Consider the following 19,070-nt stretch of genomic DNA (forward strand, 5'->3'; position numbering starts at 1 on the left):
CTAATGCCAAGGAACAGAGACGTGTATAACAGGAAAATGAGAGCTGAAATTTAGGAGACAGATTTTCCATAGAAAATGGGTGCTTTTGTGGATACTGTGAAGGATCTACAATTCACACTAACCATCAAGGGTAGAAGTTTTTTCTTCCAACTCCCAGTATCTTTAAAAGAGACTGAGTACCTTTCTGAAAGACCTATGTCTGTTAAACTCAAGATACTGGATTCAAGGGCATCTATTTAACTTTTTCTTACCAGTGTTACGGATCAGTATGATATTCAAATCTTAAAGCTATGAAAACTCATCCATTTGAAATCCACGCCGCGATGTCTGATTCTTTGCAGAATCATGTAAACCAGTAAAATTCTCAGTATGGTCATGTTAAAAAAATTTTCAAGCAGTCAGTTGAATGCACATTTGATACTTGTTTTGTAATGTGAGTTCTGTTGTGATCATGGTGACTGAACCACAAAACACTGTGTCCTGCATTTGGCCAACAACTTTACCAACAAAAAAAGAAGTTTCTGTAGGCCTGCCTTCTGTAACCAGGAAGTAGTGGATGATCAACAGAAGAAAACTTCCATAGTGTAAATATGTGGTTAAAATGCACATAAGTAAGGAAGAAACATATCATTATGAAATTGTGCTCTCAAAGGTAAGACAGAAATATTCAGAGGTGGTAAGGATTTTCTTGTAGCCACTGAATGTGAAGTATATATCATTTTATAAAAATAATATTTATATTTTCCAGATAAATGATTTAAGAGAAATTGAATTACTGTTAAGGTACCTCAAAATAAAGAATTGCAATCACATAATCATTACAACAGAACAATTTCAGATACCTGTTTTCACATTCAATTTGTAACCTTTTTTTACTTTCCTTTTTATTTATTTATTTATTTTTATTAGAACTGTGCACCAAAACAATGTTTCAACACTTCCAGCTTTGAAAATTCTTATGAAATTTAATTGTTCTTAAAAGCAGTGGATCTTCTCCAGGGAAAATGCAAAAAACATTTACCTAATTTGTCTAATATTGTTTGTAAGTTTACATGGTGCATTATAGACCCAAGCCCAATGTGAAGCTGGTTTGAGAAACTTTTATATTTCTTTGTTTTGTGATTCAGCAACTAAATTTTTATAATCCAGGCAATGAGAATCTTGCCAAGAAAAGAAAAGATGGTGTTTGCTGAATCTTTTATTCTAATCAACAAATTTGATATGTATATAACATTTTGTGTGTAACGTTAGTAATAATGTAAGATAGTTTTTGACCATAAAAGCTTCATCTGTATCATTTTCTTTGATTTTACAATCAAACAGTAATCAATCTGTAGCAATTCAGACAAAAGACGAGAACTTGCAAAATTCATTTTAAACACATCCCTTTGGATTAGAAAATACTTTCCAAAGAGGATGCACATGCTGGTTATGCACACGAGTCTGTGCATGTTTGTGTGCCTGTCTACCTTACAAGTGAGAGAAGCAGGACAGTCCCAGTGGGCTGCCATTGCAGAAGCCATCTCTTAACACCACTCTTTGGCTCTTTTCAGCTTCTATCACCAAGCCAGGCAGACCAGAATGCTGGAGTATATTTACAGAAGATACAAGACAGGTGAAAAGGAACTGGTGGGGGGCAAATGTATGAGTTTCACTCTCAGTGCAAGAGTCTTGATAGACCCATAATATATGTTATCCAATAATGATAATAATAATGATGATATTTAGAAAAAGAAGTCTAGCATCAGGGACTTTACAGTGCTGAGGGTTTTTCTGCTCAACTATCCTGGAATATGCTGAAAACATCAATGCTTATGTGGCTTCCCTAAGGCTTTGTCTATGTTTGCAAGTGCAGCAGCATACTAATCTAATCAGTAGAGTGATACAGTTGGTACACAGGTCCTGATGTACATTTTACAAGTATTTCAAGGCAGGTTGCTATGGTCAGGGTCTAGGCTTGTCCTTCCACTGAGTGCCCATATCCTACTGATGACAGAGTTCATCTCTTGATTTCCTTTGAAAGAAATTCAACTTTTCACATCCCATTACATTTTACGTGATAAGAAGTAAGTGGGGATGACTGAGAGATTCACTTCAAAGGGAAAATCATACTCTGGAGTTAGGACACAAGAGTTGGTTACATTGTTTGACAGGTCTCAGGTCTTTGCTAGAACCGTGTGCTGGATCTTACTGAAATCATTAGACTTTATCAGCTGTTTTCAACAAAATTTGAATCAAGATGCGTAGATGAAGGGAGCTTATATTTTTACTGCTTCACCGTCTTAATTTTGCTTAGTATCATTAATAAATAGTTAACTATATAATAGTTAATAGTGTATTCAGCAGTTCTGGGACAAGTGTATGACAACCTTTGTAAATCTTGCCTGCTCTTCAATATACTTTAATAATGCTTTCTATATACATGCTGCCTCCAAATGTCTTCAATAGTTAATAAAAATGTTTTTTAAAAAAGTGTACAATATAACATTAGAGGCAATTGAGACCAGATACCATGTTGATGCTTCTGCTGATCCTTCCATTTTTTGTTCAATATATCAGGTGACTGTTTAAATTTCTAAAACAGTATCTGGAGGAAATAAATCCCCTAGTAATCGATAGGCTTAGTTATATGTTTCATATTGACTGAATATATGATTATATTTTCAGCTACAATTCAAAACAGAAAACAGAAGAATGAAAACAAGAAATAAAGTATTAGCATGGAAATATTACTTAAATGTCTTCAATGGAATTTTCTTGGTAAGTTTTTTTTTCTTATTTAGCAACTTCAAATTAATTATTTAAAAATGGTTTGAATTAAAAAAAGTAATCCTTTTTTTTTTTTTTCCCCAGGCTCTGGGTATTATGCTTTTGATGTTTGGCTTGTGGCTTTTATTTGACAGAAACAATTTATTCAGTGTGTTGTGTGAGTATAATTTTTTTTTTTTTAATTTCAAACAATTGTAAGATACATCAACAAAAACAGTGACTTTTATTTTTTTCACAAGGTGGCAGTGTTGAATTGAAATGCATAGTTTATTTATTCTGTTGTGTATATTTTCCACTATTAGATAATATGATTATTAAAATAGGAGAAACTACAGCATGTATCTGTACATCTACAATTTATATATGAGTACAATTTGTACAATTTATTTATCTCACTTGGTGTATGGCTTGTAGAAGAATCACTGAAATATAAATCAGCTCTATTGATCTTTTCTATATATAATTTATCAGAATGCATTTGGCCAGCATTTGGCAATATTATTTAAGTGGGTATTTGGCTGGAATAAACACCAGTTGGCACTTGTGCTCTCCGTTTTCCCAGAGCATCTATCAAATTATTTCACAGAGAAGTAAGTTTTGAGCCACGTGACAATAGCTGTCCTCTTAAGGAGCTGTCTTTCTTGATTCTGCCAAGGAGCACCAGCGCACCCATCCAGTGAGGAAACTGTGAGATGAAGCATTTGAGATGGGAGCAATGAGAACACCTGCTACTTTCTATATCTATACAAAACCCAGTAAAATGGAAAGGGGAAAGTGGCCAGGTGCAAAGAAGGAGGATAACAATGAATTGGAGTCAATTAAATGAAAATTCTATGTCCACACAGGATTTGCACGTCATAATAATTTTTGGTGAACAAAAACTGTAACTAAAACTATAACATATATAACTTTTAATTGTTCTCTGATCTCATTATGGCCAGTTCCATTTTTTCAGTAATGGAATTGTAAAAGTTTATTGTTTTTTTCTGGAGTAAGTTTTGTAAGTGGAAGTATTGAATAAAATGAATTGACAATGTGAATGCACTGTGTTACAGTTTCTTCAGGTGAGAACCAACCAGTGTCATGTATTTCTTTTATATTACTTGGAGCTGGATCTCTTATTACTTTTACATCAGCCATGGGATTCCTTGGAAGTGTTCAGGAAATCAAAAGTCTACTAGTTACAGTAAGTGAAAGTCAGACTCTAACTTTCTAGTAAAATATGTGAAAATGTGAGTGAAACCTGTGTGATCCTGTCTTGATGTTTTCTAGTGTTTGTATAATCGTCTGTTAGATATTTTTTGATAAAATCCTGGCTCCAAACAAATCAGAACAAATCTGATATCACTGCATGAATGTTTTCAGTGACAAAAACAATTGCATTTTGTTGAAGCAAAGATTTCTGTATTTATTAAGCTAGGAGCTTTAAAATTAATTTGGTATTGAACTTACTAGAGTAACTTTCTCTCAGTATATGCTCACATGCTGGGATGTGCTGAAGAAGTAAAGAAAAGCCTACCCCACAATATTGCAGGTTGAAGGCACAAGTGTCTGCAGTGTGGCTATAATATCAAAAAGGACAGTATGATTAAAAAGCAGAATTTAAACAGAGCAGGAACAGCTGTTACCTCTGTAGACCTGCAGGTATACTTCATATGTCTATATGATGCATGCTTTCTAAGGGAAAGGCTTTTTCATTTCTGCAAAATTATATTTTAACTATGCATTCTTCTGATCGCTTTGATTACATTTTTCCCTCCTCATTTGTTTATTGTCACAATTTTTGAACAACCTCTTTTAGACTATGTGAAAGCTGAAGCAGAGAACTCAGAGAACTTTTATACTGAGTCATGTGCTCACTACAAGTATCAATGGGCATAGCAGTGAGAGGAATCCAGGAATCTTGTTCCTTTTGGCTATTACCCTAGACATTTACTGTTTGCCTCACAATTTATTAGATGATGATAAAGTCAGAAATGTCTAATTTCTAACTTCCATGGGTTTGAAAATTAAACACTGTGGATGAGGATTTGGTCTCATTGAAAATGAATAAAATCCATGAGCTTTTTGTTTTGTTTTGCACCCTCTGGCTTAAAGGAGTTCTTGCCTGAGCATGAACTTTTAGGTCTCACCATGATAATTCAAAGAGGAAATAATGAAATAAGTGTTTTCTTCAGTGGAGCACAGCTGCTTGCTGCTTACCAATAGCTTTTGTTCTTCACTTCCATGAAAGCTGTGGCTTTGTCATCAACTCCAAAACACTGAGTTGTGCTTTACTTGAAGCCTGACTTAGTCAAAAATGCAGTAACTATGATGTCATTTTCTGAGGGCTTCCAGGGGAAAAAATATCTTTTATTGGAAAAACTGTGTAATAGTAATGAAGGAGCTTCTGGAATACTTTATTCACTGTTTGCTTATTCAATATTATATTTATCCATAATCCGTAATTTATTTTTATTTTTACTTTTTAGTATATGTGTTTTCAAGTCCTGGTATTTGTCACCCAGATCACAATACCAGTGCTGGTATTTCTGAAGAAAGAAGTGGTATGTTAACAAATTGTTACATGGGATTGCAGTTAATTTCAAAATACTTTCTTGCAATTGATTATAAAAAAAAAAAGTTTTCACTGCATTCTATATCACTATTAGTTTGAACTTGAACATTCTACATGTCCAGCAGGCACAGCAGAGGACTTGGAAAACAATTTGAGGAATTCAGCATGGTTGAATAGTTGTAAAAAGGAATACATGGAAATAGCATTTCCAATTCTTCCTTTTCTGATTTTCCACAAAACATACTCTTCCTGTTCCGGAATGTAGAATCATCAGTGACAGGGACACAGGGACAGCTTTTTTATTATTACATTTTTCTATGATTTTGAGGAATGACCAAAAAAGTCCCTCTTTCCTGGACATTAGCAGACTTAGGAGAAAGTATCAGATGGCAATCTGTGTCTGCTAGTGGATAATAATGATAGTCTATTTTGCAATTGATAGTAGGAGTAACTGGTATCATGACATTTAAAGTAAACTAATGAACTGTGAATACTATGAATTTTATTGTTTGAGCCTTTTTGATATCCAAGTAGAGATCTATTACATGGAATATTTACCTTTGCTTTAGACAAGAGAAAGCAATAATAAATACAAACATAGCTGCTATCACTAGTAACTGTACTTCCTTAAAGCTTTGTTCAGTCATTCATTTTTCTGTAAATAGCAATTTCAGTAGTTTAAGAACTCCTCACAGTACTGAATGGAATCTGTACCAAATTCATAAGGTACAGGAGGCCTTTTCCCTATTCTGCAATTCAAAAATCTGTGGTTTGAGAAAAACCCCATGACACTGGTCTCATAAACTTTATAAGCTTCTCTAAATCCCACTGCTGTTCATCACAGCACAAATAAATTAGTTTTTCTCCATCAAAGTGAATATGTATAATCAAGATTTCTTTATTAAATGTTAATTTATAATGATAGAGTCCTCCCAGATTTATATTGTATTTGTATATATTGAAAGATTTGAACTGTCAGGAATGATGCAGTCTGGAGTCAGTTCTATTTGTGCTAGGAAAATTGGTTGAAAGATTGCAGTTAAATTTATTTTACATCAACTGTAATGTCACTAGATCTCAACCATAATTAAAGTGCTGCTGAAGTATAATAAATGATAGTAACATCATCATTCACTGTGCCAGCTTTTAAACTTTGTTGTTAAATGGCTGTATCAACTGGAATGAATTGGAGAAGCCTTTTGTTGTTGTTGTTATTTCGTTTTGTAATCAAAACTTTCAATGGTCTAGGAGTTCTCACATGCATCTATTCCCTGCTACACTCTGTATAATCACACTCTTTGTGATCAGCTTATCTACTTCAATGACCGTTGAAGGTATATTTTAACAGTCTGTACAAAGATTCCTGATCTAGGGCCAACGTGAGCTACTAACTCCCCTTCCTCAAAGCAATACATATCCAGAGTTTGCATCACATTAGGTATCAAATCCATTTTTTTCCCCTGCTTATTATTATGTGGAACTGTGCTTATTAACAAATATGATAGGCAATATTTACTATTTCAGTACAGCTAATGTGCATCTAAACTATGTTCCGTGGCTTTTCTGACTCCATTTGGGCTAGTCGCCTTGTGTCTGCCTGCACTGTGTATGTACTTTGGGTCACCTCATTTTTCTTCCCCTTCTGCTTTCAACTTTACTATTAGTCCAATGGCTATGACATGTCTTAGATCATATTTAGCAAATTGGCTGAAATGATACTGCTTGCAAGTGACCCTGAAGAAATCTGGATATCAATAAAAGATCAAGGATTATACTATCCATCCACAGTCATCAATATGCATGTACCAAATGCTATAAATATTTATGAACAGGTCCATCATCAGTGGAACACCAGAATTGATGAAGTTATTTCTGAATATGGGAATAAGAGTCTGGCTGAGAAGGAACTCGAGTGGAACATTCTGAATGCTGTGCAGCACAATGTAAGGAGAAAAAACAAACAAACAAACAAACAAAAAACCACACAGATAAAATATCACCAATCAGAATTTACTTAACAACTATAATAAATACACACCTTTAATAAAGGATTACTTTTTCAGGATCTGCTGCTAATATGTGGTGGGGGTTGGAAGAGGGTGCAGATTCCTTGCTGTTACAGTAGCATGGATGAGATTAGCCATTTGTCAGGCTGTCAGTGTATGTAGGAGCAGAAGCAGTTCTGGTCACTGAACTTTACAGCAGCTGAAGAAAAGTATGAGTTTCCTAATATCTTCGGCAGTGTGTGATAACATAAAACACTTGGTCTGTTTATGTCTGAAGGCCGACCTGAACCATCGGCAAGTAACAATGCTATGAGGTCAAAGCAGAGCTCCTACTGCGACTCTTCCTTTCAGTGAGCCTTTCAGAAATAATGCTTAAAGCCTCAAATTAGCTTGCAAATCAATACTTTCAGCACACACATTTAACTGTTAATCATAATCATTTCTGTGGCCTGGCAGCATGTAATTTGGTTCCTTTTTCAGAAGAAGTCCTTTAAAGCATTTTTATGGGATCAATTATTTTTGAAGTTGTTAAGAAAGTTTTTGACCAGCGGGCTGCTACTCTCTCATCAAATTAATCCTGAACCACGAGCTTCTAGTTACAAACACTACAGCTTTACATTTTAGTATGGTTTAATACATTTTTATAGATCAGCTGTGAGTCCCTTAATATGACTTCCTGTAGAGGTGAGTTACATGGTTCTTGACAAATGTTGAATATAATTTATGATTCCAGATAACTGACAAAGCACGTATGTCTAGACTCAAGATTATAAATGCATTTGTAATGTATATTTAAAATCTGTTCTTTGAAAATCAAGTCTTCTCTCATTGGATTCATGATTTCTGTAGTGATTAATGGCCACCTCATTATGTCAGTGGTACAGTTGGATTATATTCTGGCTCATACTTGAGCTCAGCTTCATTGAGTTGTTATGGGCTCACAGATTTCAGCAAAGCTACATACCCTAGTAAGTACTTGGTGGGCTTGTTTATATTTTGGCAGTTCTCAGAGTCCTGTAGATATTTCATTGTTGATGTCTAAGCCAAATAAAATGATAACAAATCTGCCAAGATGAAGATGAACTGTAATCACGCTTTTGAATGAAATACTGCCTTCCCCAGGTCATGTGTTACTTATTTCCAGCATGAGGGAAAAAAAAAAAAAAAGCTTCAGAATATTATTAGAGAACTAAATTTTAACTTATTCTTCGTAAAATATGAAGTACTGGTTAAGCTGCTGATTTTTTAAACTGAAATTGTAGGGTGATTTTTTAAACTGAAACTTTTATATAAAAATGACAGTTCTAGCTAAATTATCTATTTTTTTTTCAAAATTTAAATGTAGAATATTCTGGACTGACTCTTCAAAACACTACAAGGAGATATTTTTCTTCAGCAGTCTCCTGTGCTGAAAATTGCACTGTCAGTCCTCTCATGGTTGCAGAATGAATGCGAGTTGAGTTGGACTCAGTGATCCTTGCGGGTCTCTTCCAACTTGGATTACTGTATGTATGACAGAATTTTCATTAAAAAACAAAACAAACAAAAACACAAACAAACAACAACAAAACAACACAGAAGTTTCTGAAGTTTCATCCTGATTCAGAATGAAAAATTGCCAGAATTTCCTACATGGCAAGAATTCTGTTCTCCAAGCTATTTTACAGTTTGATCTGCTTTGGTTTAGTTTTACTGATATTGTGTCATATTCTTGGGAAGTGTTAGCTGACACTTTTGAACAGTGCACAGTATATGTTTAGTGTTTAATATGTGAGCTATATTTTCACAAGAGAGAAATTCCTACAAAAATACAGATTAGAAAAGGGAGACTTTCTAAAGATCTCCTCTTGCTAAGAACAAAGGATTTTTGCAAATCCTTTCATTTCTGTAAATGACCTTAGAAGTGAGAAAGGAATAATGAAAAGCATTTCAAATTCCAGTCCCTATTTAGGTTCCTAGGTCAGAGTAAAACAGTGTTTTGTTTTATTTTTTTTTTTTTTTTTTTAAATTTAAATTTTATTTTTTTTTAATGTGTTTTATAATATATGTCTGTATTTATTGAATTCATCGTGGAACATCATTCATTATGTTTTTCCAGTAACTTAGTTTTCTTTCTTCTTTTGCTGTACTTAACAGTGAACTTTCCCTTACTATACTTATTGCTTATACACAATTTCTGCACTGAAATTACCTGTGAACATTGTAAATTGCAGTGTTTGCAAAAGTTAAGGGTAATTGTTAAAATTTAATATTTCCATTTTTTTTTCTATTTACATGTATACTAGAATCATTTTAGTGTCTAAAAGAATGTTCTTTTCAAAGCTGTATTTTAAGAACCTACCCTTCTTAAGCTTCTAGATATCCAGTGCATGTCTTTGCAAATTATATGTACATGAGGTTGAATTATCCTTTGCAGAAGCCTCTCTCTACTTAATATAGAGGAAAAATATCTATCTAATTCAATCAACTAAATCAAATATGGCACTGGTTGGGGTGAAAGTTCCTTTATGTGAAGGAACACAGGAACTTTATAGGTACTGGAATTACAAGTTATAGGACTTATATTCTAGATGGAATGCTGTGGAAGATATGATGTCACACAGTGGGAAAAGAATAAAAACAAGGAAAGTAGTACTCAGATCCCATGTTCATGCACCAAGTCTAGTCTGAAGGAATGGTTTTGCGATGTCCCAGGGAATTCAACATACAGTATGGTAAGAAATACAAAAACAAAAACAAAAACAAAAACTTGTCTTGAAGAATATACATTTTGCTACTAGAGGGACTTTGGAAAAAAATATTCAAAACACTTTTTCCAAATATGAAAATATTAGTAATGTTCATTAGTTTGTCACTTGTCACTGAAACCTTTTTTTTTTTTTTTTTTTTTTTTTTTACTCATTAGGTGTCAGTCATGTAGGCAATTTTATATTAAGGATACTTTAAGAAAACAGAAGTTGTGAATATCAGAGAATCAGTATCAGGGATATTTACTAAGGGTTTATGAAGTAGTAAGCATCCTGGCATTCAAAAATCAATGCTGTACAAATCAATAATGATAATGGAAAGTGACAATATATAAAAAGTACATAGCGCCTCTTCCACTCGTAATTATTATTCATTATTTATAGAATGACAGCAATTACTTCACCTGTTTGCATTATTTGTTTCCAAAGCATCTTCAGGACACAGTAAGAGAAATGAGCAAGACATTGAAATATGAGACGTGTTGCCCAAGACCAGTTCATGTCAGCATTTACATGTCCTAATACAAAGGGACCAATTTTGATGGTCAGATATTATCACCTGATAAGAGAAATGTGGAGCAAGAAACATACTCCTGTAAAAGCTCTCCAGTATTAATAGGACTGTCCAATGGAAACACGAATTCAATGGGCAGTTCAGGACTGTAATTAATAGAAAGCATGTTGCCAAATGACATCTCTTCTCTTCCTTCACTCATCAGTTTGGAATTTTGTGATTTTGACTGTTCCTTGTCATTAAAAGATCATTTCAGGGTATAGGGTATAGGAACCATTAATAATAATAATAATAGTTATTATTATTACTGTTGTTGTTATTACTGTTATTATTATTATTTTATTATATTTATAAGAAAAAATTATTATATTTATAGCTATTTTATGCTATATAATAATTTATAAGTTCTTAAAATAAACAACATAATAAGCATAGACTGTAATCTGCAAAATTTGCATCAGGATGCAAAAGGTTCCTGAAAACTTGAACATATTCTTTCATTTATTTGTAAAGTAATCTCTTAGTTATACAAAAAAAAAAAAAAACACTAAAAAAATCCCCTTTTATTAAGTCATTTCCATAGAAAATTATCAGATTTACTTCAGAACAACCTGCTTAGTTTAGATCATTTAAAAAACTTTATAGCTATCTCTGTAGTATACGTTACTATTTTATTTGATTTCTGGCAAGTAAATATCAGAACTCATCATAACTTGCAGAAAGTTTTATGCCATATATTCTAACAGCATGTTCTTATAAATATGCAATGGGAATTCAAAAGTCGAAGTGATTTTTCTTGAAATCTGTTCTTACTTAGGGATGTGAAGAATATTTAGACACATGGTTTGAAAATAATGTTTTGATCTTAACTGGAATTAATATCAGCCTGCTAATTACACAGGTAAGATTATTTTTAAGCAAAAATAAAAAAAAATCAGAAAATATTGAAATTCTACTGGGGGTAAAAATCGGTTCAGTGCCAGTTGGCTTTGGCATGCTGTCTGAAATTTTGTAAAGCTTTCCATCAATTTTAATTAGAAATAAGATCTAGCACTGTTTATTGACACCCCACTCCCCCCAGCTCTCATATTCAAACATCATCACGGATGGAGGTGTCCAAAGTTTGTTGAATGAAATGTTCGACCTGGCTTGTGAAAACAAACTGCTTTGCAAAGACAGGAAACGGTTAAGAGAATAAAAATTCTATGGAACGAAAGACCTCTTTTTTCTGTACTTGGACAGAGCTTAGTCCTTGAATGTGCTAAAACAAACAGTACAAAATCATGAAACCCCTCTCCCCACATATCAATGGGAAAATTTTATTGGGTAAAAAGGAATAATGGTAACAAAAATTTCTTCACTCCACAGACACCCTGAAGGCTCAATGCCATCAAGCAGGTAGAAGGAAGTTTTGATAGTATCTAAAATCATGGGGTTGAAAATGAGATTAGTTAATTTTTACTCAAAGAATTAAAAGTATAGCTATTTTACCTCTTCCATATGTAGTACCCTCCTACAGAGGTGGATAGTAAAAGCATTCTATAGAGTGGACCAGATCAGTGATGAAAATATTTGTTACACACAATCACATAATCCTCATTAGCACAGTATATGAGTATCTCATGATCTTCAATGTACAGTTCAATTTAAAACACTTTCTTGTCAGGTTGGAAAGAACTGTTATGTCAATTCAAGAGGGTAATTCTAAGATTCATAGGATACTGAAACATTTAACTAAATTATGTGCCACTTGAATAGATACCAAGATAGTTCTGTGATGTGGGCCTAAGTGACTTTCTCAAGGCCACATAGCAAGTCTGTTCTTGCGCAGAGAATCCGGCTTGTGTCTTCAGGCCCATGTCCTGATTATTCCCGTTTATATCCTTCTGCATTGTCATTCATAGGAGCCAGGTCAACAGTCAGATTGACTCAGTCATGAACAAGCATCAACGCTTTCTTTGTTATTTTTAATTCATCCTTTCTCCTTTTTTAGATATTTATGATCAAGCTAACCATGCAGCTATTAAGAAACATCAGAAAGAATAATATTTGGCCAGATGAATGATGAACTCTTCTGGGCATTGCTGTAGTGCAAGAAGATCTGATTCATGCCTGTGACATCAACAAAATTACTTCCACTAAAATGTCCATTGGGCTGTATGTATTGTAATCAATAGCATATTAACATTTGGGCTATAATGTGTTTGTTTATTGTTCATAGTTATAGATATAACAGTATGCTACGAAAGTCTGTGGCAGCATGCCATGTACTAGGTGGTGGTTAAAACTTCCTGAAAAACTGAATATTAGTTTTCTGAGACTCCAGAATATCGAGAGTGTTATAAATAGTACTGTATAGTATACTGCACCTTGAAACAGAAGGATTCAGTCAAGAAACATACTTAATAAGTCTTGCTGATGTTCCTTTAGGCCTTTACTTTTTCTAGTGATCCATCTTTATTTTGTTGTGGGCTCTTGTGCAATTTAATTTCTGGGAATTTCACTGAGTCATATATATTTGACCCTTACTAGTTCTTTTCCAAGAAGTGTTGTAGTAGGAATCATTCCTTCTTGCTGAATAGCTCTTACCATTCATTTAATCAAATGGCTTCTGTGGCTTAGGTGGAGTAAGCTTAAAACCCTAAAAAAACACTTTTTATCATCTGAGCAGTTAGGTGACCTGGAATATCCTGAGGAAAACTGATGGAAGCATATTACAAGTGTAGGTAATAGCATGGTTAATTATTGTTGGCCATTTTAATAATCAATTTTCCAATGCTTATTAATTTGTTAAGTTTTATTAAGTTAGTCTAAAAAATTTGCATGCCAAGAGTCTGCCACAGACTGAATTTCTTATTTAGAGAACTTAAAATAAAAGTGTCAGTTCAGAGATGAAGAATGTGCTTGGAACTGCATTTGAATTTCAAACTTGTATCTTTTTTTCTGCCACCAGTAAAAATCTAAGAAACAGAGTGATCAGTCTGTCATGCCAATCTTCAGTTTATCAGTTTAAGAATGGCAGCTATCTGTTATCTTGAAGTCTGTGATGGATCAAGAGTTTTTAAATGTATTACTGATGTAATTCAGTCTGAGAATACAATCTGAGGAGGATTTTAAATAATAACAAATAAATTAATAAAAATAGGTTTTTTTTTTCAGTAATCTTCATTTTGCAATTTACAGATTACTTCAGAAAACTGGGATCAAAAATTTGAATTTTAGTTCATAAGTATAAATCTAAAATATAAAAATAAACTGACTTCATTGTAACAAACAATACATTTAAAAATCCCAATAACCTGGTAAAATAGCAGAAGCTACTTTTTCATTGGTAAGTAGACCCATTACCTTGAATAGTTCTGTGATACAGAGCAGAATAATAATAGCAATTTTTCACTTATTTTTTCCATACATCCAATGTTCAACATGAAAACAAAACACATAATTGCGAGAAACAAAGTTGTGTCTTTGCAATAGAAGGTGTTTTTGCAGTGTAAAATTCCACTAACCTTGCATATTCAAAAGTGATTGTGCATGCAAGACAGTAGCATAGCAGTGGAGAGTATGTCAAGAAGATAAGAAGGTCCCACTGCCCCAAAATAAGGAAGATAGCTAAGAAAAACAGGACGAGCAGTGTGAGATCAGTGAAAACAAAAATCACGGGCCCTCTAGTCATGAGAGAAGAAGGAAAAAAAAAAAAAAGGAAAAAAAGAAAACAGAAAAGGAGAAATTAATGGTTGGTCAAATAAAATTGTACATATATGGTATAGAAGTGTGTCAAGTATGTTGTGAACCTGTAGTACTCAGCCAATGAGGAAATGGGAGAAATCAGGTGTCGGGTAATAGGGAATATAAGGTTATGATAAACTTTTACTGTGTGCTCCTGCTTACAGGATGCCTACCATTGCAATCATGAATAAAATAGCTTCACAGAAGATCCTGTCTGAAGAAAATTATTGAGATTTTTCTCACAGTTTGGGGGCTCATCCAGGATCTTGTTGCATACCCAAGAGTTCTTGCCACCGCAGACAGGAAGGTGCACCCTGCTGATTTCAGCGGTCCTGTTGGGGGTGGTGGGTTCTCTTGGTATGGCTGACAAAGGACTGAGACTGTTAATCTGAAGACAGGCTCTGTGAAGCACTGGGACAGACACACTACATGACACACTACACACTACAAGACATGGCACAGACACACTGCAGACACAAGGCAGACACAGTACAGGCACAGGGATAACTGCTGATAACCCAGAGCGGGAATTCTGTGCATGGACCGAGGTAAGGGAAACTTTACCGTATACTGCCTCAGGGTGAGTTCGGGGAGACTCTTGTGTGGCGTGTGAATGAGATGCACTTTTAGGGTGAAGCAAGTGTGGAGTCCCAATCTGTGGTTCTGTAGTCTCGCAAGGGGTGCGGCCGGAGATGGGTGAAGAGAAAGATAGAAGGGCGAAAGAGAGTCTTGGGGGTTTGGGCCCTTGGGTATATGGTACTCCAAGCACGGTAAGTGCTTGGCAGTATACCTCACCTCTGTCTTAATCCTAGGTGAAGGAGTGTGGTACCCTGTGGGTGGTAAAGTCCACAGCAGCATGTCAGGAAGAGATGGGGATTAAGGGTTCCAAGAGTCAGCAGGGTGGGGGTGGAGACCCCGGGATTGTGCCTAAATATAGTCTGTATGAAGTTCAACAAGGCCAAGTGCCGGGTCCTGCACCTGGGGCGCAACAACCCCAAGCAGAGCTACAGGCTGGGAGATGAGTGGCTGGAAAGCTGCCTGGCCGAGAGGGACCTGGGAGTATTGGTTGATAGTCGGCTGAATATGAGCCAGCAGTGTGTCCAGGTGGCCAAGAAGGCCAACAGCATCCTGGCCTGCATAAGAAGCAGTGTGGCCAGCAGGTCTAGGGAAGTGATTGTGCCCCTGTACTCGGCTCTGGTGAGGCCGCACCTCGAGTACTGTGTTCAGTTTTGGGCCCCTCGCTACAGGAAGGACATGGACGTGCTCGAGCGAGTCCAGAGAAGGGCGACCAAGCTGGTGAGGGGTCTGGAGAACAAGTCTTACGAGGAGCGGCTGAGGGAGCTGGGCTTGTTCAGCCTGGAGAAGAGGAGACTCAGGGGCGACCTTATCGCTCTCTACAGTTACTTTAAAGGAGGCTGTAAAGAGGTGGGGGTTGGTCTGTTCTCCCACGTGCCTGGTGACAGGACGAGGGGGAATGGGCGAAAGTTGCGACAGGGGAGTTTTAGGTTGGATGTTAGGAAGTACTTCTTTACCGAAAGGGTTATTAAGCATTGGAATGGGCTGCCCAGGGAGGTGGTGGAGTCACCATCCCTGGAGGTCTTTAAAAGACGTTTAGATGTAGAGCTTAGCGATATGGTTTAGTGGAGTACTTAGTGTTAGGTCGGAGGTTGGACTCGATGATCTTGAGGTCTCTTCCAACCTAGAAATCTGTGATACTGTGTGATACTGTGATAGTCCTTTGGGGACAATGATGAGGAATTGGAAAAACAACACAGAAACTAGGGAAAAAGATTTAAAAAAATATATAATAAATGGTTAGATATTGTGTAATTGTCTGGCCTAAAAAGCCAATAAAAGCAACTTCAGTACTTTGGCCAAATATGGGTCTGATGAAAATTCAGGCTTTAAATTTCTATGTAAACAATAAGATTCCTTTTTTGGAGGAGGAATCAAGTTATGCTCCATATAATCCTAATATTGCACCAGAGGCAGCAGCAGCTGCTCCAGGAGGGGAGACGGACTGCAATTGACGCTGTTCCTGGAGAAAGAGTGCACTTTAAGCTCTGGCAAGAATTAGAACAACGTAGAAGAGATATTGATAATTTCACCTTGCCTGATAATAACAGTACTAGCACTGTGTATCCTCTTAGGGAGGTTCCAGTGGGACAACAAGGGCAAATACGTTATGTGAACTCCCCCCTTAACAGCAGAGAGGTTAGGAGTTTTAAGAAGTTTTTTTTTTTTTTTTTAACAAACAAAGTCCTCAACTGAGGACTCTATAAGACTAGCAGAACAGTCAAATCCATTTCTAAGGCCTAATTTGTATTATGGGGTCGGGGGGGGGGGGGGTAGGGTGGGCAATGTCGGTCTTGAGTATGTTTTTCACTGGAGAAGAATGTTTAGGAGGGGAATGATTCGGCAGGCAGCTATGCAAGAATGGGAAAGAACTAACACCCCCAAATCGCCCACCCCCCTGGACCAACAGTAATTCCAATAGAGCAGAAATATCTGCTTATTCAGCTGGGTAATAACAACCCACAACACAGAAATCATATGAGAGACCTGGGGTCAGAATGGGAAAGTACTTGGGGATGAATCCTGAGAACCCAGTAGCCCAAGAGCTCTTGAAAGTTCATTTTGTGATTAAAGCTTGGCCAGATAAACAGAAAAAGCTCCAGAAGCATCCAGAGGATGGAGTGAACAGTGTAGGTAGTATGAAGATGTATGCCAGGAGGGGAGATGAGAAGGAAAAGTACAGAGTGAAACAAACGGTATTCACAGTGCACTGGGTAGTGAGGCAGAGGGCTGGAGATAGAGGGACTTTCAGGAGGAGTTGGGCCCAGGATGGAAATGAGAGGAAGAGAGACGAAGAAATGGCAGGCAAGGAAAGCTACCTGTGTCGTAAAGCTACCTGTGTCGTAACCTAAATCCTAACAGGAACAGGCTTTGAGAACATGTTTTAAGTGTAGCCAGGCCAGCCACTTCAAATAGGAGTATCTGGAGTGAAAGAAGGAGGAGAGATTGCTGTTACAAATTCCAAATAGGGAAATCGGGGCTTCTTAGAAGGCTAGTCCCACTGAGAGCCCCTGATAAATGAAAAAGTGTACCTCAGGGGTTGAGATAAGGATATGGGGATCACTTTACAATTATCGTTGCAGGCAAAACAAACTTAGCATAGGAAGATTAGTAAAATTTATTACCTATTGCTTGATGGGCTGGGGCGGTGAGAAACTCTTCCACCTCTTCCCTGCCCTGAGTGGCATGGGGGGGCTGGGAGTTGGGGCTGCCGTCAGTCCGTGGTGCTTTGTTTCCACTGCTCCTTCATGGTCACTCTCTCCTCTGCTCTGGTGTGGGGTCCCTCCTGCGGGGTGCTGACCTTCCTGAGCTGGTCCTGTGTGGGTTTCTCCACAGGCAGCGGCTCTTTGACTTGCATCAAAACAGTATCATCAATACACTCCAGAAATCTGGATTGCTAGCACCAAACCATATTGCCCTTTACACAGACATCCGGTGGTTAGAGTTCCCCTGAGTGCAGGGGACAGCAATCATGAGGCTTCCTCCAGTTACAGAAAGACTTTGTGGACTTCACCTTCTTGGTCCGGAAGCCTCTGGTAGATACCTACTATGACATCACCTGTTTTAGTGTGCCCTTTGATCCTTACCAATCATCTTTTGAATGGCATAGATCTCTGCATTCTTCCTGAGATATCAAGTCAAGTTGGTAGCAGGGTGCCTCCTTCCCTCCAAAAGCTACATTTTCAGAAATACAGAATACTTCAGCAAATGTGAAATGGCATCTGCAGATGTACAAATACTTATATTCAGTCCACATAAGATGTTTCTTCACTAGTACAGTGAATTCCATCCAGATCTAATAAACACCTATTCACATTTCACTGGTTTGTTACACTTTTAAAAGTTACTCATGCAAACCTTCCCTCCACACCCCCCAAGGATTATCTGGGTAAATTCAGCCAAGCAAAAGCTGGATGAGTATGTGGAAAGCAAGGCATACCCATAGAGTTAATTCATCTTACCTTTCCTAGGTAGGTATTATATATTGAAATTCGCTAGAATGATGTCATATACCTATATTTTTTTCTGGCTTGAGTGGGAACCATTTCACTACTTTATAGTGTTTACAACTTGAAAAAGATAAACTAGATTAATTGGATCCCATTTTAATATTATAGAGTCAAGAATTCAGAAAATCCAAAATAAAGTCACCTGTGGAATCTGAAATTGTTCCTAATGTATCTGTGTTATAAAATGGTTGTGCATGAAGGTAATATGTAAAATTGGCCATACCGCCTCAGATGCTGTTAGTGCTTACAAGAATAATTATAGAAATATCATTATTAATACATCATCTGGTAAAGAATGTTGGAAAGAGCAGAGGATAAAACCTATAGGATAGAAAGATTTTTGTTCTTTTTTAAAATGTTTTGAGATAAGAAAATGGAAACAAGTATTTTTTTTATCTGCTAATTTGTGCAATGCTGATACATGGACACTAGAGGACACAGGAAGCTAAAAGATTATACAGAGCATGGAAAAATAAATACAAGGTTCACATAATGCCATAATGTACATACCTTATTCGTAGTCCACACTTTAAAATACATTGAATAAGTCAGAAGGTTAGAGCCACGTGACACTACACTTTTAGAGAAAAGCGCATTCAGAGACAGTATGCTTCACAGGACTGCGTCACAGCAAATGAATCACTGCGGCTGTTGCTGTTAAAG

The 19,070-nt window shown here is 36.3% G+C and overlaps 2 protein-coding genes across 4 annotated transcripts in view; one reads left to right on the plus strand and one right to left on the minus strand.

The window, feature by feature from the left end:
* The window catches only part of LRRIQ1 (leucine rich repeats and IQ motif containing 1), a 129,585-nt gene extending 111,926 nt beyond the window's left edge, over positions 1-17,659 (minus strand). Inside the window, exon 1 of the mRNA XM_066995577.1 lies at positions 17,523-17,659. The gene's annotated coding sequence lies outside the window, so the exon portion shown is untranslated. The remainder of the gene's footprint in view (positions 1-17,522) is intronic.
* TSPAN19 (tetraspanin 19) lies at positions 519-14,789 on the plus strand. 3 transcript variants are annotated; one of them, XM_013190052.3, is made up of 10 exons: positions 519-652; positions 1,554-1,615; positions 2,668-2,760; positions 2,854-2,926; positions 3,825-3,955; positions 5,241-5,315; positions 7,159-7,269; positions 9,903-10,046; positions 11,411-11,494; positions 12,587-14,789. In XM_013190052.3, exons 3-10 carry the CDS (start codon positions 2,695-2,697, stop codon positions 12,656-12,658), a joined length of 756 nt encoding a protein of 251 aa, XP_013045506.2. In that variant the 5' UTR covers positions 519-652; positions 1,554-1,615; positions 2,668-2,694; the 3' UTR covers positions 12,659-14,789. The 3 variants fall into 3 exon arrangements, with proteins under 3 accessions (XP_013045506.2, XP_047917096.2, XP_066851732.1); XM_048061139.2 differs by lacking the exon at positions 1,554-1,615 and having other exon boundaries at positions 562-652; XM_066995631.1 differs by lacking the exons at positions 1,554-1,615; positions 9,903-10,046 and having other exon boundaries at positions 562-652.
* Positions 17,660-19,070: the final 1,411 nt, after the last annotated feature.

This window comes from Anser cygnoides, chromosome 1 (genome assembly GCF_040182565.1).
Source record: "Anser cygnoides isolate HZ-2024a breed goose chromosome 1, Taihu_goose_T2T_genome, whole genome shotgun sequence".
Lineage (NCBI taxonomy): Eukaryota > Metazoa > Chordata > Aves > Anseriformes > Anatidae > Anser > Anser cygnoides.

What these genes read in the sequence shown, in the direction of transcription:
- TSPAN19 (XM_048061139.2), top strand. Translation starts at nt 602, where the DNA reads ATGCACATAAGTAAGGAAGAAACATATCATTATGAAATTGTGCTCTCA. An exon ending in TCTTCAATGGAATTTTCTTG is followed by an intron (nt 2,761 to 2,853) that starts GTAAGTTTTTTT and finishes TTTTTTCCCCAG; the next exon opens with GCTCTGGGTATTATGCTTTT. An exon ending in CAATTTATTCAGTGTGTTGT is followed by an intron (nt 2,927 to 3,824) that starts GTGAGTATAATT and finishes ACTGTGTTACAG; the next exon opens with TTTCTTCAGGTGAGAACCAA.